The sequence below is a fragment of the Haemaphysalis longicornis genome, unplaced genomic scaffold (genome assembly GCF_048455015.1).
Source record: "Haemaphysalis longicornis isolate Haplotype H1 unplaced genomic scaffold, Haemaphysalis longicornis Haplotype H1 scaffold_7, whole genome shotgun sequence".
NCBI lineage: Eukaryota > Metazoa > Arthropoda > Arachnida > Ixodida > Ixodidae > Haemaphysalis > Haemaphysalis longicornis.
In genome coordinates this window covers 7274214-7294377 of record NW_027526422.1, presented here as the reverse complement: position 1 = coordinate 7294377, position 20164 = coordinate 7274214, and the positions used below count along the sequence as shown (strand labels likewise).

Here is a 20164-nt window from a genome sequence, read left to right as displayed (position 1 = left end):
CACGGTCGCGTATATCCAACACGCCGAAAAACGCTTCTTTATAGCGTTCGCCGCAGGGTGGGCTACCTTCGTCAGCAGTCAAGGCACGTCGTTATCGCTTCAAGGAATGCTTCAGAAAATTAATGAATAGCAGACGGTTTGGCTGCGCCGCAGCCACTAAATATCGGGCGAAATCAGCGTGCGTACATAGAGCTCAGCCCGATACGTAACGCTTTGCTACGCTCCAGAGTACGCACACAGGACTCAAAGTACGCGCAGATTCTTTTGTGGCCAACCCTCCCATAGTGCTTTCACTCAGGCGATCGATCGATCGATTGATTGATTGATTGATTGATTGATCGATTGATTGATTGATTGATTGATTGATTGATTGATTGATTGATTGATTGATTGATTGATTGATTGATTGATTGATTGATTGATTGTTACTGACTGGGAGCACTGGCTAATTGCCTTTGTTATACGCGTCTTTAACGCTCAGAGCTCGGCGGTTCTAAAATTAGGCCTAACAACCTGCCCGAAAGCAGCGCAAAAGTCGAGGCACGCCAAGCTGCACGCACCGCTTGATGAAATTACGTTGGGTGTGACGTGTTGCCGGTATGGCCTTCCCGCCCTCCCGCTCCGGGCTGGCCCCTTGGGAACGGATACAAGAAATCCAGGCAGGTATGGGCTAGAAGCGATTCCGCACTGAAGTCCCGCCAGGAAGGAAGGGGATGACTATTTTCAACGCACCCTTCGTGCAGGGAAGCCAGGGCCAAGGCATCCACTGCCCTAGACGTTACCAGGAGCTGCGTCACTGCGCTGTTGGGGTCAGCCAGCGTCGCCTTGCAGGATGACAGTTTGGGTTGGGGGGATGCGGGCCAACGTTGGGTGTCGATCATTGATTGATTGATTGATTGATTGTAGGGTTTCACGCGCCGACGCAACACAGGCGATGAGGCGCGCCTTAGTGGAGGGCTCCGGATTAATTTTGACCACCTGGGGATCTTTAACGTGCGCCGAAATCTCTGGGTGCCAATCATCATGTGTGGAGATGCTGGGGTAACCTACGCAGAAAGAACAAGTGCGGGTGCCGGGTAAATTTCGGATGCGATGTGCGAGGCGTTCGGCCGGAATGACTGTCCGCTCTGCTCTACTCTTTCAGCGCTGGCCGTTTCGGCGAGACTTCCGCATAACTAGCAGATCTAATTTACGGTATACCATGCGACATTAAAACTTGGCACCTGTCGTAATGCGTGTCAGCTCTGTCTTACTGGAGCCCTTATAACCAAAGAAACCAAATAACAAGGAAACGCCATGAACCAATCGGGAAAGACGTGCAACGCCGGCACACGATCGATCCATTGCAGCAAAGATCGCGGTGCAAGAAATCGTCGCTCGCCCGAGCGGTGTGCAGGCGCTTTATCGCGCCGGTCCGATATGATCGCGCCACCGAAGTGCGTCACTTCGCTGCATCATGATCGTGCCACAAGCCGAGCGAGGCAGGGGCGCGAAGCGAAAGAAAACAAGAGAACCAAATTCGTTTCTTTGTCTCTCTTTTTTTCGTCTAGACGCTCGCTTCTCGGAGAGGGACGGGTCCTGATCTCCAGTGGAAGAACAGGACGACGACAAGGGACCAGGGCCCGCAGCTCAAGACGCCGCCGCCATGGCTGTGAGCACGACGACACTGCTGGTCCTGCTGATCGGCATCGCGTCCATGACATCGCGGCTGGCTGCCTCCGACAAGGTTCTTCTGCAACGAAAGGGGTCAGTCGACAAATTCGTGCACGCTGTCTAGCATGTGCGCGGGATTCGGTTGAATGGGTGTTAAAGTTTGCACAGGGCGCGACACAGTGGCAGGATCGTGGCTGGTTGATACATTTAAGCCCCAGGCGTGCGATGAAATCTAGAAAAAGGCAACGGCAAAAACAAGTGCGCCTAACGAGTTCATGCCGGAAGGGCTATGAGGCCTCTGATGAAGGAGACACACGCGACAGCGTGCGTAGTGTAGGCGCATGCAGCTGCGGGGCCTTTCGAGTGACAGCATAGAAAGCATGGATCGCTTACGGCGTGCCGAGTGCGAAGCTTTGGGCCTGCAGGCTGAGGCGTCCATGTTTGGGAACACGCAGAAACTTGTGCGCATACCGCGTGGTCCGCAACGTCACCTGTCGGGAGCGCAACGGAACCGAGATTCTGCAAGTCAAGACGAGGCCCGAATGCCACACCAAGGACTGCAGTGTGTACACGTGAGTCACGTGGCTGCCAAGCATTGGCGCTCTCTCTCTTTTATTTTTATCGTGTGCCTCTATCATTCGCGGCATACGTGTCAGCAGAGAGTTAGAGTGTCACTTTTGAGGGCTGGAATATCGCGATCAGCGAGCATGCTCAGTGGCGCCGGGCGTAAGGCACCAGCACTCTTTCATTTAGCACTTTGGACTGCTCAGAAGTGCCCCAACGCAGCACAGAATTTATATCGCCCGAGCAGTCTTGGACTGCCCAGGTGCTGCTCAGAGCTTTTCTCGGACTATCGGGTGAAAGAAACGTGCTGCGGAAGTGAATGATTTTCGTCGCGCTGTGAGGGACGACGTGTATGGCATTGTTCCAGTAAGAAAAAGGATTCTACACATCTCCGGAAGACAAAATAATGATGAAGCAGGAATTAAATCAAGGTTGTTGCCCGCCGCGGTGGCTCAACGGCTCCGTGCTCAGTGGCTTAGGCGTTGCGCTGCTGAGCACGAGGACGCGGGTTCATTTCCCAGCAGCGGCGTCCGCTTTTTTGGTGGAGGCGAAAAGCAAAAACGCCCGTGTGTATGAGATTTCGGCGCACGTTAAAGATCCCCAGGTGGTCAAAATTAATCCGGAGCCCTCCACTATGGCGCGCCTCATCGCCTGTGAAGCGTCGGCGCGTTAAACCCTACAATCAAAATCAAATTAAGGTTGTCTATCCTGCTAAGGCCGCTTTCGCAAGCTGGATGGCAGTAAACACTGCGTCCTTGAAGGTGCGTGGACTCATGGAACTACTTAATTAGTGTCCAAGTTAAACATGTATTTTCCTACAGGTAAAAAAAGTGGTAGATAAAGATTTTTCATACTGATAAGGAACTATCGATGCAAATGATGTAGTTTGCATGCTACGCCTTGCCTCGAATCGTTGGGAACCACTACAGGTATTGTCTTATTCCTCCAAGCCCAATCGACCTTACTTGACCGCAGCGGTCGCAGACCTAGCTGTTATCAGCACCAGTGTTAGCCTTAGCCTTCTTTTGCACCGGTCTCGTCTTCTCAATGCGCGCCACACACAGCGTGCCGGTGAGGCGGCCCATCTACGTGACACGAGTGCGAATGCAGCAGAAGATTATCTGGAGCTGCTGCCCCGAGTACTCCGGACCAACGTGCACTGTACCAGGTACCACCGATCTTAGCCTTTGTTTGATTGAGAGGTAGAGAAGGCGTGGTCCTCGACGCGTACACGTTTCTTTCAGTTTTGCAGGGACCACCTGCCGCTTCAAGAAACGGAGGGGAGCAGAAGCGAAGCCTTCATGTAAGCATTTCCGTGATGTTCTGCAAGCAAAGCGCGACAGGTAATAAGGCGAAAAAAAAAAAAAAAGCGATGAAAGCTTGTGTGCGAAGAGGCTTTATGGCTTCATCCCCGTTCTTGGTTTGACCCGACGCGGTGTGCTGAGCCCACAGACGCCGGTTTGGTTGCTTCAGCGGCGATCACTTTTCAGATGGAGGCGAAAAGCAAAAACGAGCATTCTTCAAAATTCCCATGCACGGAAAAGGTACCCAGGTGGACAAAATTAATCCTGAGCCCCAACTACAACACGCCTCCTACATGCAGTTGTAGCTTTTGTGCATTTATGCTTACAAAACTTGAATTGATTTGACAACAGAGTGTATACGAGTTAAAGCCCGCGTATATGCAAAGACGTAGCCTTGTGCGTCACCGGTGACGTTTTGCACACGGCTTTGCCACTGGTAAAGGGGTCTGCAGATGCGGCATTGGCCTACAACTCACTGCGCTGAATCGGGCTGTAGTTGATGCTACCGTGCTTTGAAAATTGGCAAAAGCAGACCGGGATTCGAACATTGGGCTGAAGGCCAGGCGCAATCTCCCGTCGCTTTGCCCGGGGCTGTTCGAAGACCCGAGCGGGCTCAGCACCTTGATCAAACCGGTATTCCCAGGATTGCAAACGTAAGCGGAAATTGAAACATCACTGTCACAGGTTCCAGGAATTCCGAGGACTCGACCTCCGCTTCACGATGAGCCACCGGGGAGAACAGATGCCGCAGCCTGCAACTGTGGACCCAGGTATGCGAGTGAGGCTGGGTCGTTGTTGTGGTGTTTGCGTTTTTTTAATAGCCTCGAGGCTTAGTAGGCATTAAGAGAGTCCGATCTGTACCTGGGAAGCAAGGTTAGCGTCCCTGATAAAGTCCAACAAAGAACGGTAGGTAGGGCCATGGAGCCATCAACGGTAATGGGCGTCTTGCCGCAACTTTAGTCCTGCTCCCATTAGGCATTTCCTTCTTCTTAGTTCCAGGGCATGTCCATAACAGGGGGTGAAGGTCTGCCGGAACCATTTCATCAGAGCAGGTTGGACATTTGGCGTGCCTTTGGCAGTCCCCTTTCCATCCACTAGTGCGCCCAGGAGAACGAGCCACCCCTAGCCGGATCATTCGTAGTACAACCTCCTCTTCGTGCGTTTCTCCATGCGTACTAAACGGGCATGTTCTAGGTTGATGCGTAACATGGGGAACTTGATGGTGGACATTTGTTGATGGGCGCGTCCACGAATAGACAGACCAAAAGCGAAGTAGCGACTCTGGATGAACACCTTAAATACTTTACCGGGAGAGTGACTTCATCATTTAAGCATTTATGTGCTGTATGCAGAACTCCGTACCATGATCCTTCTTCCTGTGAACACTGTAGATCATGGCGCGCATCTAATTAACTCGGTGAAAATTGCCGAGAAAAAACGGTAGGAATAAAAATAACCCCTACAACTCCACAGAGAAAGAAGGCCCACTTCGTATGCCGTAGTCCTGCATTTTTGAAGATGTTTACATGTGAAAGTCCGAATAACTACACGAGTAAACTTTGCGTACAATTGTGCTGTGCTGACGTTACGAGAGAGAGAATGAGAATCTTGAATTGCGAGCTTAATGGTGCATGATGGTGAGAGCACCGGCCCTGCGGGGGGCGTCGGCTAGTCCGGGATCCCCGGCGTCCTTGCTGGCTACCCGTCCGAGCGGGACAGCCGGTCCACCCAACGTTACTAGAATTGGGTCCACACACTGCTTGTACGTGGGACGGGGATTGGGCGTGAGATGATGGGGATTGTTTGCATTCCCAGACGAGGTCCTGCCTGGTTAGGCTGCATGTTGCGTCACGTTTTTTGGTTGATTCGTTTGTAACAAAAGACCTCGTTTGATTTAAATTTATTTCCATTGTTGAAAATCCTGCACGTTAAACGTGTCTGCTGGTTTCCTCTTCTTTTCTTTGCCTTAGTTTATCTGAAATGAACCAAACAAACATTCCCTTAAATTTGATGGTAATAACGGACGATATGAAGTGAAACTTGTGAGCGATGTTTGAGTGTGAATGAGAGAGAGCCCATTTACAGAAAATATTCACATGAATATCTTTTGCGGCAATCCACAATTGGATATCACATCACGATATGATCACATCATCAGGATATCAAATAGGATTTCTTCGACTTGTTCTGTGCGTTACTTTCCGAATCAGGTTTCGACATGCAACATGCCCTTTTCCGATGCCCGCTGTCTTGTAGGGGGAACAGCGGAGCTCCTCCAGGGGGGCAAACGTTTGCGGTGCCCCGATCGTCCACGCTGGGACCACCCGGCACCCCCGGCTTGCAGGGTGCCACAGGCCCGCCTGGACCGCCTGGACCTCCTGGTGGGTCACGGCGTGCAGCCTGAACACGCGGTGGCTGCGAAGGGGCCCATTGTAAGCAGAAGCGGAAGTTAGGGCCAGTTGTATCCGTACGCCCTAAATTTTGAGCTCTAAGTTAGGACTTGAAGAGCAAGCTACGAGGCTGAACGCACGCCGGCATCTGCCATGCACCCTCGCATCTCAGGTCGAGGATAGAGATGTAAGTTTTCATGAAATCTTGAGGGGCGTGATAAAAAATCAGGGTTTCTTGGTGTCTTTTTTCAAAAAAATATCGATAATTGAAAAAAGACGCTTTCACAAAGATCTATAAAAATTCTTAAGAGAAATCCTTGGGCGACTCATGAAACGCTAAAAGCGACCGTATATTTGCTGCGGACTACACGAATGCAACCAAATTTCGACCGCTGTGAAAAGAAAATGACAAAATATACAGAGACACTTCTTTGTGTTCGAATGTGCTTTGAAGCCGGGTCTCCAAGAGCCGCAGACAAGCGTGGCCACTACAGCACTAATCCTGCCAGGATGGGACAAGAATTGTCTGGACGCGTGCCGCATGGCAAATGAACTTGACGGCACCTCAAACCAGATGCCATGGGGAAGAAGTTTCTGATAATCCTAAGAGACTGATGTGCCAGATAAATTTTTCTCTCAACACTAAAAATAATGCAATTTTTACATGCTGCGCACGATTTCGCGTCAAATCATTCATTTCAGAAAGCGTTTCCCTCACTGAAGATTGGTTTCATCACAACAAATTTCCCTGAGAAGCTCAGTTTGTTTTTATCACTCTATCCTGGTTGAAGAAAACAAAAAAAAAAGTGTTTTTCCTAATGCTTTTCGTTTTCGTCAGCTGCTCACACCTCTAGTCGCAGAGGCACCCGGAAGAGACGAGCCATGTGATGTAATGAGATGGTGTGTGACCCGCACCTGCTCACGCAGGCAGCCCTGGAAGAGACGGCCTTCCAGGACCAGCGGGAGCTCCCGGCCCTGTGGGACCACCCGGAACACCAGGTGCGACAGTGGGACGCGGTATGCACGGGGGACCATACTAAACGCCTGCTCGTCGTCCTCACCTTTTACTCGGTGAAAGTCGGGTTTCGCGGTTTTACGGGGCGTATAGTAGCGCTATAGTAGCGTATAGTTGACGCGTGCCCCTATCTCCAGCACATGCGCGCGTGTGTGTGTGTGTGTGCAGTATTTTCTTGTTTTTGTTGTTCCACATGTTGCTTTGGCTGAGCGCAGTTCTTTGGCTGAGCACCGCGTGTTTTTGTTGCACTTCAAATCATGGCATCTATTCACCAACTAGCCCAGCAAGAAGTTCTCCTCAGCTACAGCACTTTCTTTGATTAAACGTGCTATCTTATTTCTCATTAGTCGACTTCTGAGACCATCTCAATCTGCATGTGTCATGTTGCTTGAGATATCTGTTCGTTGGTCCGCATTTCTTACGATTGTGGCGGTTTTGTGGAGAATCCGGCTAATTAAATGTCTTTGTACTGATAACAGAAGGAAACCAGAACTGCGCCCGAAAATACATGTTCGATTCCCGGCTGCGGCGGCCGCTTTTCTGATGGAGGAGAAAAGCAAAAACGACCGTGTGCTCGAGATTTCGGAGCACGTTACAGATCTCCAGGTGGTCAAAATTAATCCGGAGCCCTTCCCAACGGCGCGCCCCATCGCATGTGAGGCGTCGGCGCGTTAAACCCCACAATTAATTAATGAAGAAAACAAAAACCAAACAAGCAATAATAGGCGCCTTGTATATTTTTTATTTCCTTCTGACACAGCAAAAATCGGCCGCTCTCTGCCTACATTAAATGAGGGCGCATGTGGGGCCACTTAATCTTTGCGTTAGGTGCGCACGGCTGTAAAAACCAGGAGCGGCACCGCGACGTAGCTGAATAGTTGGGAGAAGCTTCCTCGGCAATGGTGTACTTGTAATATACGGTCTTTGCGAGCCCTCAGCAAGGGATTTATTGCAAACACAACTTCTGCGACCGCAAACCGAAACATCGACTTTGTACGCAGCGCCGCACCGCCTTATCAAACTGTTAAATGCTCTTCTAACCGCAACCGGTAAGTCGCCGCCGCAGGTTCCTTTCGTGACACACGTGCGAACGGATATTTTGTGGCTAGAGTGAGGCATATATCACACTTTGTGCTAAAAGTCTCTTTTATTTACCCTAAGGACAACTGATAGCAGCAGCCAAATTTCCTGTGCTGTCGCGAAGCGAATGCCACTGAGCGAATCTTGTTTTTGCACTCGTCGCACACCCATCGAAGCTTTACTTCAAGCTGGAGAGCATTAACAGCGTGCCAGTGTTGCTTGCGTTTGGAGCCGTAAAAAAGACTGAGGGTGACTGGCACCTTCCTCGAAATGAAGCAGAAGAGAGAGAAAAAAAAGGAGGAAGTTCGCGCTCCGGTTTTACGTATGCCGTGTTGGGGCTACGATCTAACAGTCCTGTCATGTCAGCGTCTCAATAGTTCCGATTTTAATTCGGCTTACACCCTGAATCAATGATAAGCAAATCGTGCGCACCCTTGGGGCTCGGCCCCAAGCCGTGTGGAAGTCTTTCGACTTGCGTGCCAAGCAGCAGACTTTATCGTCCCCCGCTGACGTGCGCTGACTGCCTCTCGGTGGTCGCCGCACGCACAGTAGCTAGTTTGCGTCCGGGTGAAGCGCGTGCGTCGCACACCGAACACGTTAGCCACGTTTATGGGCTCGAAATAACCAATCGGGCTGCTGCTGCGCCATGGACTTCACTTTCACGGGACTGAATCGGCTGGCGGCTGAAGATACTACTACTCAGTTTTTTTTTTCTCTCTTCTTTTAAGAGGCATTACCTCGGAGATCATTTTCGGTAGTTTTCCTTTTCTTTTTGTTGTTGTCGTTATGGTTAGTGTCGAACTGTGAATCTCTGCAATCTCTCTGACAGCGTCGAGGGCACATCGACCATGCGGGAAGGGTGGGTAACGGAAGCTATCGCTGAGTGAATTGAGGCGCTGAGCACGAGGTCGCGGGAACAATTGTGTGTCTGGCGAAGACAAAAGCGCCTGCGTGCATGACGTTGCGAATTCGCAGCTGCTGCGAATTAATCCATAGCCGGCCGCCCATATCCCGGCTGCAGGTTCGGCAGATCACCTGTCTGCCTGGTCTGTCTGCTCTGTATTTCCTAAAGAGCCCCTCATTTCCAAACCATATTATCGTGCGGAAGCTTAGCGAGGGCCTCGGTTCTGGCAGCCTTGATGCTAAGGTAGCATAAGAGGGTTTCCCGCCAGTTACCCGCTTATGACAGGCTGTAGACGTTCGAGTCACGCCCCGGGGGTTGAAAAGAAGGTCCCCTTCTCCCCGTGTAGTCTGAGTGGCGCTGGCTACCACCCTCAAGCGTCAGATACAGTTGTAGTAAATATAAATACCCCAGAAAGTGAAGAACACAGTCGCCCAGATAGCCGAATTGGTAAGGCATTCGAGATCTAATCGAAAGGCCTGGGTTCGGTCCCCACTCTGGACGCGTGTTTTTCTTTCTTTCTTTCTCACGTACTTAATAGAAAATAATAATGTAACGTCACTAACGGTAAAGAATAGTCTAACCATTACCCTATGCCTATAACGATGAGCAGCTATGGCACCGTCAACTTTTGTATTCTTTCTATGGTAAAATAAACCGCTTATTACAATGTTCCAGTGCCACGATGTCGGATATAACGATTGAATCCGGTTATATTATGCACCAAAAGTGCAACAGTGATGACTCTAACGACGCGGTTGCGTACCATACTCAGGTAATGTCTTCGTAGGAGGCCCAATGCGTGACACAGTCCCTCGTGGACTTTGTTTCCGCCAAGGACATTTACCTCAGCTAGGTGAAGCACCTGTAGATGCTCTTGGAAAAGATTTGCTCTAGCTTCACACGCGGCAAACAAAGGTGACCGACTGTGGCTCCTTCTCCGCAAATTAGTAGTAGTACGACCTTGCTGGCATGCGAATAAAATGTTTTGAGCTCTCTTTCATCTTTTATTTCGCAACCCGCTTATAACAATTATCGGTTATAACGATGGGATTTCCTTGGCACTTGGATTTTGTTATAAGTGGACTAGACTGTATATATATAATCTGGTATGGCTAAGCCAGCCCCATTGCAAGTTGTATGCGCCACCTTATGCCTAAAATATTATTCTGTTAATGCGTACCGTCCCCCCCCCCCCCCTCTCTTGCACAGCTGAAGCCGGCCACGGAGAGTTTATCAGCCACCGCAGCGCTATGGTGAGTGTGAATAAGTACTGCCTTTATGGCTCAATAAACGTAGGTACAGGGCGCTTTTCATGGTAATCTGCATTAGTATCAGAACTATGTGAAAGTTACAGATAGTTTATCTTCTGCGTGACCTGCTCTCTGAGTGCAGACTCGAATAAGGCGAACAGAAGGAACGCACACAGGGGCCTTGTGTGAGCCGCTCTTTTTTACATCCCCGTTCACGAGCCCGAGCAAACACTAAGGGGGAGCGGTGGGATTACGCGACAGTAACGCAATTCTTCTGCGTTGGCTTTCCTTGAAGCGTGTACCTCTTCCGGCATAAATTGTCGCGAATTATCGCTATAATTGTCAACTAGTGCTGTAATAGTTTCCCTCACTGTACACTTTGCTGCAAGCTCGCTTCAAACCTCGATTATGATGATGATGATGATGTCTGGTAAAACTCAGAGCGCGATTCAACAAGGACGACAGAAAGACGACGAACACAAGCGCTCACTCGCAACTAGTTCGCGTTCTAGGTTTTACCAAATGCGCACCAACTTGCCCAACAGCGTGTTTTACTGATGATGATGTCGACACGGGCACGGATGTCACGAGAAGCCGGCATTTTTAAAGACGATAGTCTTTCTTGGGCTACTTAAACCCAGAAATTTTGGTCTGTCTGTATGTCTGTCCGTCTGTCTGTCTGTGACTCGATTCAGCCACCCGGCCAAAGCAAAAGAATGCCTGCGCAATAGTCTTATATAGTCATAGCTAAATCTGCCCGTCTTGGTCCGGTGTAATGTTCATACTTGTCAACATTGTTGAAGAAGAACAAGACATTACGCAAATATGAGACAACAAATCAACACAGAAGTGATATTTGCAGTGTTCCTTTATAAAAATTCAAACATGCTTGACTTTTGCGAAATTAAATACTTCATCAACTGCAGAAAAAGAATTCACTCCGCCGTCGCCTGCTGTCGCCCGCGCCACTATAGCTTCTGGCGCCATTTTAAGAAATCAACCGGCAACAGTTACGCAAGGTTCCACTAGATAGTTTCCACGTTCTGCTTGCAACGCACGTGGAGTAGGGAAACGCGGTTCTATAAACGTTGAAGTAGGGTGCCCCGATTAACGCGCGTCTTCGCCGTACGGCAGCGTTCGCATTGGGACACCCGGTTTGGAGCAGTGGAACGCGCAAAATTTAAAATGATTTAAGCAAACATTTGGCGTCTTTACCTTGGGAGGAGCGCGACGCAAGAGGAACAACATGAGGGGTGAGCGGTAAAGCGAAGGGAGGCATTTACTTCGCCAAAGCCGATAAAGACTATCGTCTTTTGACGTCATTTGCAACGAAAGGAGCAGATACGCGGCCAATTTTTTCATAACACCGCCGGCACTGCAAGGCTTATACGTACTACATTTGCACGTGCTGAAGCGCAAAGCATTGGATACTATCGAGCTTGAACGGAAATTTACTCTTCCACGAGTCTATGGCTTCCAGCTTTTCTTCGGCTAAAAAAAGGCTGTAGCTGGGAAACCGCTGCACTCTATTATGCGAATCTCGTGGGACCAACAGCCGTTCCTAGCGCAAGACTGGTTTTCTCTAGAGGTATAAACGCGACCTGTGCGGTCACCTATCCTTCCAGAACGTGCTGAACACGGTGTCAAGGCTCGCGGGTGACCTCTCCGACTTGGACGAACGTGTTGACAAGCTCGAGCGGGCTTTGAGAAAGATCATGGGTAAGGGATCGAATTGCGAGCACTTACGACTCTTGTTACCCGTTTCATTGTGCTGCTGGGGAACGGCGGTGTTTACGAAATATCGCCGCACAGTAACCCCCTCCCCCCGCAAGTGGGAGAGGGGCTCCACTGCGGCAAGCACCAGGCATATATAGAGTGCGTCAAAAATCTGCTATTTTGATTTCAGCTGTGTACAGCTATTGTTTTTGTGCATTGTGAATAATAATAAATTTCACGCAAGCGTGAGGGAACAGAGATTCTATTTAATATGAGCCAACTCGAGTTCAGGTTTCCTCTTCCCCACTTGAGCTGTCCACAGAGGCGAGGGAAGGCTTTTTATTACGGGTAGATCTTGGGGAAGCGGGGCGGAGAAAGTCATGAGATGGGGGTGAGGTGAAGAGGGCTCTTGAATGAGAGCTTTTTGACTTTATCGTGGGTCTTCTGTAACAGCGAGGAGTTTTACAGAAGTCGTGTTAGGAATCGCAAAGTAGGCGCACCGTTCTAATCTGCTCGTGCAGACCGCTTGACAGAACGAAGTGTGCAATAAGGTGAAGCCAAGAGGATCCTGACGTAACTCATTCGGGCGCAAGCTAACATGTGACGGTAGACGCGAAGCCGATGTTATTCCATGTTTATTGTCCCCCCCCCCCCCCCTCTTGTTTTAAGAGGGCGCCTTTCACCAAAGCAAGATACCTGAAGTTTGATGTAACTCCACTTTTAACCAATTATTCGAGAATCGTACTTTTGTCATCCTTATTTTCTCGTATTCGCAACTACTGCATAAAGAATCTAATTTTGGTCAATTTTATCTGCTTCCTTGCTTGAAAAGGCGTCGTAGTTTCATCCACTCATATAAAGGAAAAAATCTCCCAGGCTCCCGTTCCATCATTGCGGACTTACGCGACCTTGCGCGTGGCGTTTTAGTAAAGCCTGGCGGCTTGATTTGTCTGTAGACTAAAATTTAACGCACGCTCTGGAACACATGTTGGGCTAACTGCAGCGGCTAACCACCACAACGGCGTTATTTAAAGCTTAGTACACTAGTTGCTTCGGTGGGTGAAGCCGGCGCTCATTACTCTTCACCAATAATTCTGCACAACAGTAGCCGATGCTTTCGTGTAAAGCCGTTCAGTTTAGGCATGTGATCTTTTTGATCCCTGCACTCTGTTGAGACCGAAGAGAAGAAAGAGGCAACTCGTGTTAACGAAAGGGGGGAGCCATCCCTGTAAGTTTCCTTATATCGCTATCCTGAAGACTTCGCGCGGTCGCAAGAATAAGGCTGTCTACATGGCTTTCGCAAGTCGAATGGGGCTAGCGCCACTCGGACAACATGTCACCTGTGCCCCATTTCCTGGTACGCCAGGTGTTTGCTTTGTGCGGCAATTTAACTAGGAATGGAACCCCATTTGCGACCTTCACTCGGGTGGCGACGGACCCGACTGCCAAGTATAGGAAGGAGAACCCGCATTTTATGGTAAATTTGTTTCTTCAGCTCAGGCTTCGTAATGGATAGGGGGGCCGGGGGGGGGGGGGGGGGGGCGGAGTTACCTCTGTTAGTTAGCGATAAGAGAAAAGCAGGAAGGGTAAGGAGAATTGAAGAAGAGCAAATACAGTTACTTCCACAATTAGATAGAACGAACAGGCGCCTTTACCCGGGGTTGCTTTGTTCTGAGCCACGACGCCGCTTGCATAGACGGTGCAGTGAGCGTGGTTCCGAGTCTTTGCTCGCACAGTAGGCAGTAGGCTAGGTGTGTGACCAATTGTCCACCTGCCTCCAGCTTCCCGCTCACTAGTTTTCACGCTGAAAGTGTTGTCAGTAACCTATCTTCTGCGTTGTTTCCTTTGCCAACTAGTCAAAGTTGTTCATTCTACACACGTAGTAATTTCGCTTAACCTCCTTTTCCTTCTCTTTCTTTAAGCTCGCCTGTAATGATACGTGCTTACATTATACGCATGGTGATTCTTCATATAATCTTCTCTGCTTTTTTAACCTCGTAAAAATGAGGAAGAACAGGGTACGTCTGGTATTCATTCTACACTTACTTGCCGAACTGGGTAAGGCTGAGTTACGTACAATTACGTTTCTAGTAATGCAAAGCAAGTTTGTTGAGAAGTCGCGTAGAGCTCTCACAACTATTCACAAATTTGCTATTCACTAACTGTGTATAGCTATTATTATTTATTATTTGTACCTCTTGTTATTTATTTATTCCCCTCGACATGCCGCCGCGTTATATACAACCTTTGCATCTCTTTTGCTTGCCCTAAGACTTGGACGCGGCAACCCCACTGGGCACCGTCGGTGAAGACCTGGGAACCGTGCTCACAGACACGTACGGCAGCCCGCCGCCGTATGGCCCGACCAGACCGCACGTCGCCTTCGAAGACGTGGGCAACGACAACGGAGTCCTCCCCGACGCGGCCTCGTTGGCCACAACGACGACGACTCGGGGGGCCCCAGGCCCCGCCCACACGGACGGTTTCACCACGAGGGATAGGACGACGACAAGGGACGCTAGATACTGACCGTGGGGCACGAAAAAAAAGTACACAATGGGAACGACAGGGGCAGTAGCTCAACGGCACTGTTTAAAAAAGCTTACCTACAGCGTTCCGTTAGCTTCCATAATCTTAAATTTTAACTGCGTTTCAGAAACGACACGACTTTGTCTGTACGTCATAGAAACGGGGACGAGAATAAGGATTGCATTGGAGACCATGAGAGGATGTAACAGACCAGTATTGGAGATATGCCTTAGGTGTGGGCAGAACGTCAGTGCCAGTCTCCGTCGTCTCTCACCGGCTCATTTTTTTTAATAATGTAAAGGAAAACACACAGACCAAGTAAAATATCGCCCAACTTAGTTACGTGGTGAATGGTCCCTGAAACGCTCTGCAAATCTACTAGGTTCAGCGAAAGCTGAGCACTAGATCTGTTCAGGATATTTTTTTTTTTTGGCATGTATCACGTTAAGGGGTCAGGGGATACCATCTCTAAAGAATTTTATGAGTACTTTTGCGCTGCGAATGGCAACCGCGGATGTTAAACAGCCAGAGGTTAAAGTAGAGTTTACTTTGACCGTACTAAGATTGTACTAAGGAATGAAATGTAAGGGCACATACAAGTGTTATGTGCTTTAATTGAATGGCGCTGGAAAGGCTTCTTGTGACCTGCAGATGGGGCAAAAATATAAGAGTATAAAACCGGTAACAAAACTTGAAGAAATGGGAGTAATTGCTATAAAAGTATAACGAAGACAAAGAAATCAAAATCTGAATTTGAGACAAGCATTTTTCGAAGAAAAGCAAAGGTAGATGCAATAAAGAAACACCTTGCAGTCGAGCAGGTAGAACTTGACGCGTGTGTTTTAAGCACCAAAACAGACGCGCTAAAAACAAAGCCTATGTGTACTAAAAGTAGTAACACAAAGAAATAAAATTGCTTGAAGAACACAGCCCAGTTTCATTCACTGTGCCTGCCAAGGGACAGTGTTCCCCCGGAGGCATAAAATCCGCGGCAACAGATGCGGGATCGCCGAAGAGGGACCAGTCTGAACGCTTCGGTTTAGACAAATATAAATAATTTATTTACACAACGCACGTATGCTCTGTACGTGTACAATATAAATAGAATTGCATGTAATGTCGAAAGGAATGGCAGAGTGCTGCACAAAAATACGTATAGTCGGTAGTTTCTTGGTTAATAGTGTTTGTATTTACATGTAGCGTAGACCACTAGGTAAGGCCCTTGTGGACACGTATATTACCTATTGCACATAACAAAGTCTGTGTGCACATGCTAGAAAACCGCACTTTGGACATCCCATTTAGTTGTTTCTTTATGCGCATACATTTTTTTTTTAAATCAGCAGCTAAGAGGTGTGTAATACACACCGTTCAAATACCTTGTACAGAGTCTGATTTAACGTTTGTAAGCAGAAATGTATAACAAAGCTGTGAGTACTTTCTGGCGAAGAGGTTCATAAAATAAAGATTTGGTGAACACTTGCAACTTTAAATCAGTATTGAGGAGAGTTGGTAGTACGTATAATAGGTAGTGTGTATGGCGAAGTAAAATTTCTTCGACAAAAACGGTCACACGCTGGGCGATCTAAGCGCGTCGCTGACTGAAGTTAAGGTTTGTCGTGACCAGGAATGGTGAAATCGCCGCAGCTCCTTCTACAACACATTACGTCCTATACATAAGACTTTACTTGCAGTTTACCCGGCGTCAGGTACAGTAATACACGTATCAATGGCTGTCTGTCAGTTTCTCTCAAAATTGTTTACGGTGGCGTTGCAATGTTTGCCGCAATACCGTGTACGTGTGAATGTGGAGACTGTAGAGCAGCTGTAGTTGGCGACCCAAAGCGCTGCCCTCAATGCGCGCTGTGATGGCCCGTGAGCTGCGATGGGGCAGTGTTAGCAGAGGACATTGGCAGCTTGGGCAGCACGGACGGTGAAGGCGGCATCGTGGCTACAGACGATGGCGACAAGGCAGGTAAGGCAGCAGGCATCGCGCTTACAGTTTGGCCACCGCCGAGTCCTGGCAAAAACGCCGGTGGTAGGACGTGGGGCGCGGACGGGCTAAAGCACGTAGAAGGCGCGTAGGCAGGCCCGGCAACAGATGCTGCAGCCGCAGCCGCAGCAGCGGCTGCGTAGCCGTAGTGCTGGCGTCCGTAGTTGTAGAGAGGGGAGCACCAGTCCGGGAGGCAGGTCGAGTACGGAGGGTACGGGCCCAAGCACGGCAGCGAGGGCGTCGAATACGGGCAGGGGTATCGCGTCGGTACAGGTGGGACGGCAGAGTACCCAGCCAGCTGCGACGAACACGAGCTGGCCAGTCGCCGCTCGGCTGCCGTTGCAGAGCCGCTGATGTAGCATGGAGGAGAGCTCCGAGAGGTTCCGCAACTGTTGGAGACGTTCACTTGCCGCTGCTTACTACCAAGACCTGCAGAGAGTCGAGAGAGAAAAAGGACATTCTTGCTTCTCTGCCCACGGGGTCGAGAGAAGATGGCGTTCACGGAGCTACTGACAGGTAGCACCCCCTCCTTCCCCTTTCGCCCCCTTCCCTCTGTTCCTTCTCCTTCTCTCGGGATCGCGTGGCCTGCGGGCGTCTTGTTGGTTGGTCACTAGAAATGCTCCACGTCACGGGATACTGGTGGGAGACCAGTGTCATCACCGACGCCCGGCCAACCAATCATGATCCATCAAATGTCATTGAGCCAGAAACCCACTAGAGAGCAGATCGATCCACCAGCAACTTTTTTTCTGCTTGATCCAGGTAACACAGACGGACGCAGGGATGAGCGGACTTATGTTTTTAAAAACGGTCAGTCGCGTTTAGGTTCTCTCGAAGCCAACTAATTCGACTTAGAGTCACGGAAATATTAACTACCAAGAATTTTGCATGTGAAAACTTTCCTTGCACTTCATTGGACACAGTGACCAGAATAAAAACAGTTGCTATCTACCCACGTTCGTTGCATTATAGCAGTAATTAGTAATTATAAAGTGACCTGTGTCCTCTTTCTCTCATTTTTAGTCTAAGATTCATTTTGCCTGTAGATTTTATAAATACGCGTTGTTAAAAAAAATTTGCCGTGTGTCTGCTCCTTTCGTTACAAATGTCGACAAAAGGCGATAGCCTTTCGTCGACATTTGCCAAGTAAATGCCTCCCTTCGCTTTCCCGCTCATTTGTCACGCTGTTCCTCTTCCGTCGCTCTGCTCCCGAGGTAAACACGCTCCTCCCACCGGTGAAGCGCCGGTGGGAGGAGCATCGCGCGCTTGCTGAGGCGGTGGCTCCCTTTCTTCCGTTGAACCGGATTTAAGCAATTAAACGAGACAGACAAGCCGTAAGTTGTCTTCGTATCACACGCCGAAACATGCTAAGAAGTACACTTTACAGGACAAAACCTGGCATTTGAAATCAATTTCGAGACGGAACTTAACAAATTTCTGTTAATAATGCAATAAAATCCTGATTAATCCCTATTTCAAATTAGTTTAAATCCCGTTAGTTAATTTTGAACCGGTTTTATCCATTACACGCTTGTTTTTTTTTACCGTCGTTTGACAACTTCATATACCGTGACAACAGGATACGACGACGAAAGGAGACGCCGTCAGCCCGAGCCCCTAAAGTGCGTCGCCCCTAAAGAAAAAACTCCAGCGTTCCCCATAATCGTGGCAACACTTGCTCGGAACAAGGAAGACACGTCATAGTGTACGCCCCCTGTTCGTTCATTCACGTGTCGTCGTGCGCATGTGCTCGGTACAGTACAAGAGCCCTCGCGCGCAAAAGCGTCTACAAGACGCCTTGCTTTGGAGAGGTCACCGCGGCCACCACATTCTCTAGAGGCCATTATGGATCATTGGAGACATGGTATACGAGTGTGCTAATCCTTCCCGAGACGACTTGCAGATCCCGCCACTGCTGCCTCGAGTCGATGACGAAGAGCTGGTGGAAGTTTACACTGCTGAGGATGACTGCATGGCACCACTCGCCGCGAAGAAGACGACGACCTCTTCGATGCATATGACGACGATTACTATCCCCGCAACTATGCAAATATTATTAAAGAATGATACTGAATCTCAACTATGTGTCCGACGAGGCTCAGCCATCAGAGCTTCACCATTCAAGTCTTGCGCGTGAGTGCAAGCTTCCCCGAATTTTTTCATTCGCGTTATAGTTAAAGGGACAGACAACCGATTTTTGTCGCGTATATGTTCTCTAGCTCATATGAAAGCTGGCGTTTTATTTAGCCCGGTAACAACAAGCAATTTCCAAACAAATTGGCGGAAATAATTATAATTTGGCATCAAACTTCCTGAAATCGGAAGGGTGGCGGTTCGTAGTGTCTAAACTTGACACTACAATATGTGTCCCTGTCACGTGACCTGCAAACCTAGCAGCTACTATAACTGCTGAAACGTTTATTTACGTAATGAAAACCTTTTAACACAATTATTTGTACAAGGTTAAATTGTATATGCATTTCTAAACATTATTTTGAAAATTTTAAACACACGCCGCCCGCCGCCGCAGGGTTGCTCTCAGTGTGGAGCCTCCATGCCCAGAATCAACGGCAGCGTTCAGTAAACAGACCCCGTGAAGGAGCTTTGATGATTCTGCCTGAGTCAGGGGCGTTTGTTCTGCCGAAATATTTGATTTCAGTTTGCAAATACACCAACGACATCTTAAAAAAAAAAAAAAAAAAAAACGCCGCGTCCGGGGAGAATCGAACTTCCCACCTCCACAACATGAAGCCAGATTCCACCTATCTTTATAGTGCCTAGAATATACAGTATATTCTAGGCACTGTACTATCGTCTATCCCAACAGATGACGCATTCGTGCAAAATAGACCATTGCATTAAAAAACAAAAAACATAAAGGAACAGGAAAGCCTGCGATTCAAACTTTTTTAGCTGGGGACAATTTTTTAAATATCGTTTTTCATTTCGCATACAGACAAAAGTATGTTGCCGAGCTACTCTATGTCGTGGTTGCCACCATTATTTTTGGGAGGGACACATACGGCTCGTAGATCTAAAAATTTCGATGTAAAAAGTTCTAGGGCGCTATCAGCAAAACCGTTTCTCGTCAAGGTGCTTTAAGTGATGCCCTTTCGTTCGGGATAGAGAATATATACTCGACAAAAATCGGTTGTCTGTCCCTTTAACTTATAGTATGTTATTTCGACATTCGCAACAATGTGCGATCCCGTGAGATATGAATGCTGCGCTGATTAGAGCGCACTTAGGGCCTTATCGCTTTTGCCGCTACTTTTACCGTACTTATTCTCAAGTGAAAAACCATGCAAACGCAGTTGCCCACAGCAGTGCGAAAGACTCCAGACTTCTATCTTTTTCGCGAGACTTCGCCTTGAAGTCAGCAAAAAATCACAAAGCCCCGAAAAGCAGGTTTAGAGAAAGCAGCAGTGAGATCCAGATTGACGACATCGGCAGAAATGCAATAAAAATATTGTCATTTCCAAACAACCTTTTTTGTTTTCTGAAGACGTCAGAGAATATTTTTATAGACGTTTTGTTTTATTAAAACATTTTGGCGTCTTTAACGTTCAAATATATTTCAGGTATAATTCGTGTAGAGGAATGCATTCTTGTGGCATAAGTGTCCAGTTACTATGTTACGACCGAATTTTATTTATGTATATTTTTAACATATTTTTATATTTATAACATAAATTAATATTTATATAATATAATATAACATAATATTTATATTTTTAACATTATTTTTTCGCGTCTTGTAACTTTG

General features: G+C 48.3%; 1 protein-coding gene across 3 annotated transcripts; it reads left to right on the top strand.

Moving 5' to 3' along the window:
• Positions 1-1612: 1612 nt before the first annotated feature.
• LOC144144402 (uncharacterized) lies at positions 1613-15335 on the top strand. Of its 3 annotated transcripts, none has more exons than XM_077675832.1 (10): positions 1613-1746; positions 2109-2225; positions 3282-3385; positions 3462-3520; positions 4206-4291; positions 5778-5902; positions 6839-6910; positions 10120-10163; positions 11786-11879; positions 14149-15335. In XM_077675832.1, exons 1-10 carry the CDS (start codon positions 1646-1648, stop codon positions 14403-14405), a joined length of 1059 nt encoding a protein of 352 aa, XP_077531958.1. In that variant the 5' UTR covers positions 1613-1645; the 3' UTR covers positions 14406-15335. The 3 variants fall into 3 exon arrangements, with proteins under 3 accessions (XP_077531958.1, XP_077531957.1, XP_077531959.1); XM_077675831.1 differs by having other exon boundaries at positions 6839-6928; XM_077675833.1 differs by lacking the exons at positions 1613-1746; positions 2109-2225 and adding an exon at positions 2396-2583 and having other exon boundaries at positions 6839-6928.
• The last annotated feature ends 4829 nt before the right edge of the window (positions 15336-20164 follow it).

Excerpts from the sequence above, each read along its gene's own strand:
- LOC144144402 (XM_077675831.1), top strand. The coding sequence starts at position 1,646 with ATGGCTGTGAGCACGACGACACTGCTGGTCCTGCTGATCGGCATCGCG. Across the intron at positions 5,903-6,838 it reads TGGACCGCCTGGACCTCCTG|GCAGCCCTGGAAGAGACGGC; the intron begins GTGGGTCACGGC and ends CTGCTCACGCAG. Across the intron at positions 11,880-14,148 it reads GGCTTTGAGAAAGATCATGG|ACTTGGACGCGGCAACCCCA; the intron begins GTAAGGGATCGA and ends GCTTGCCCTAAG.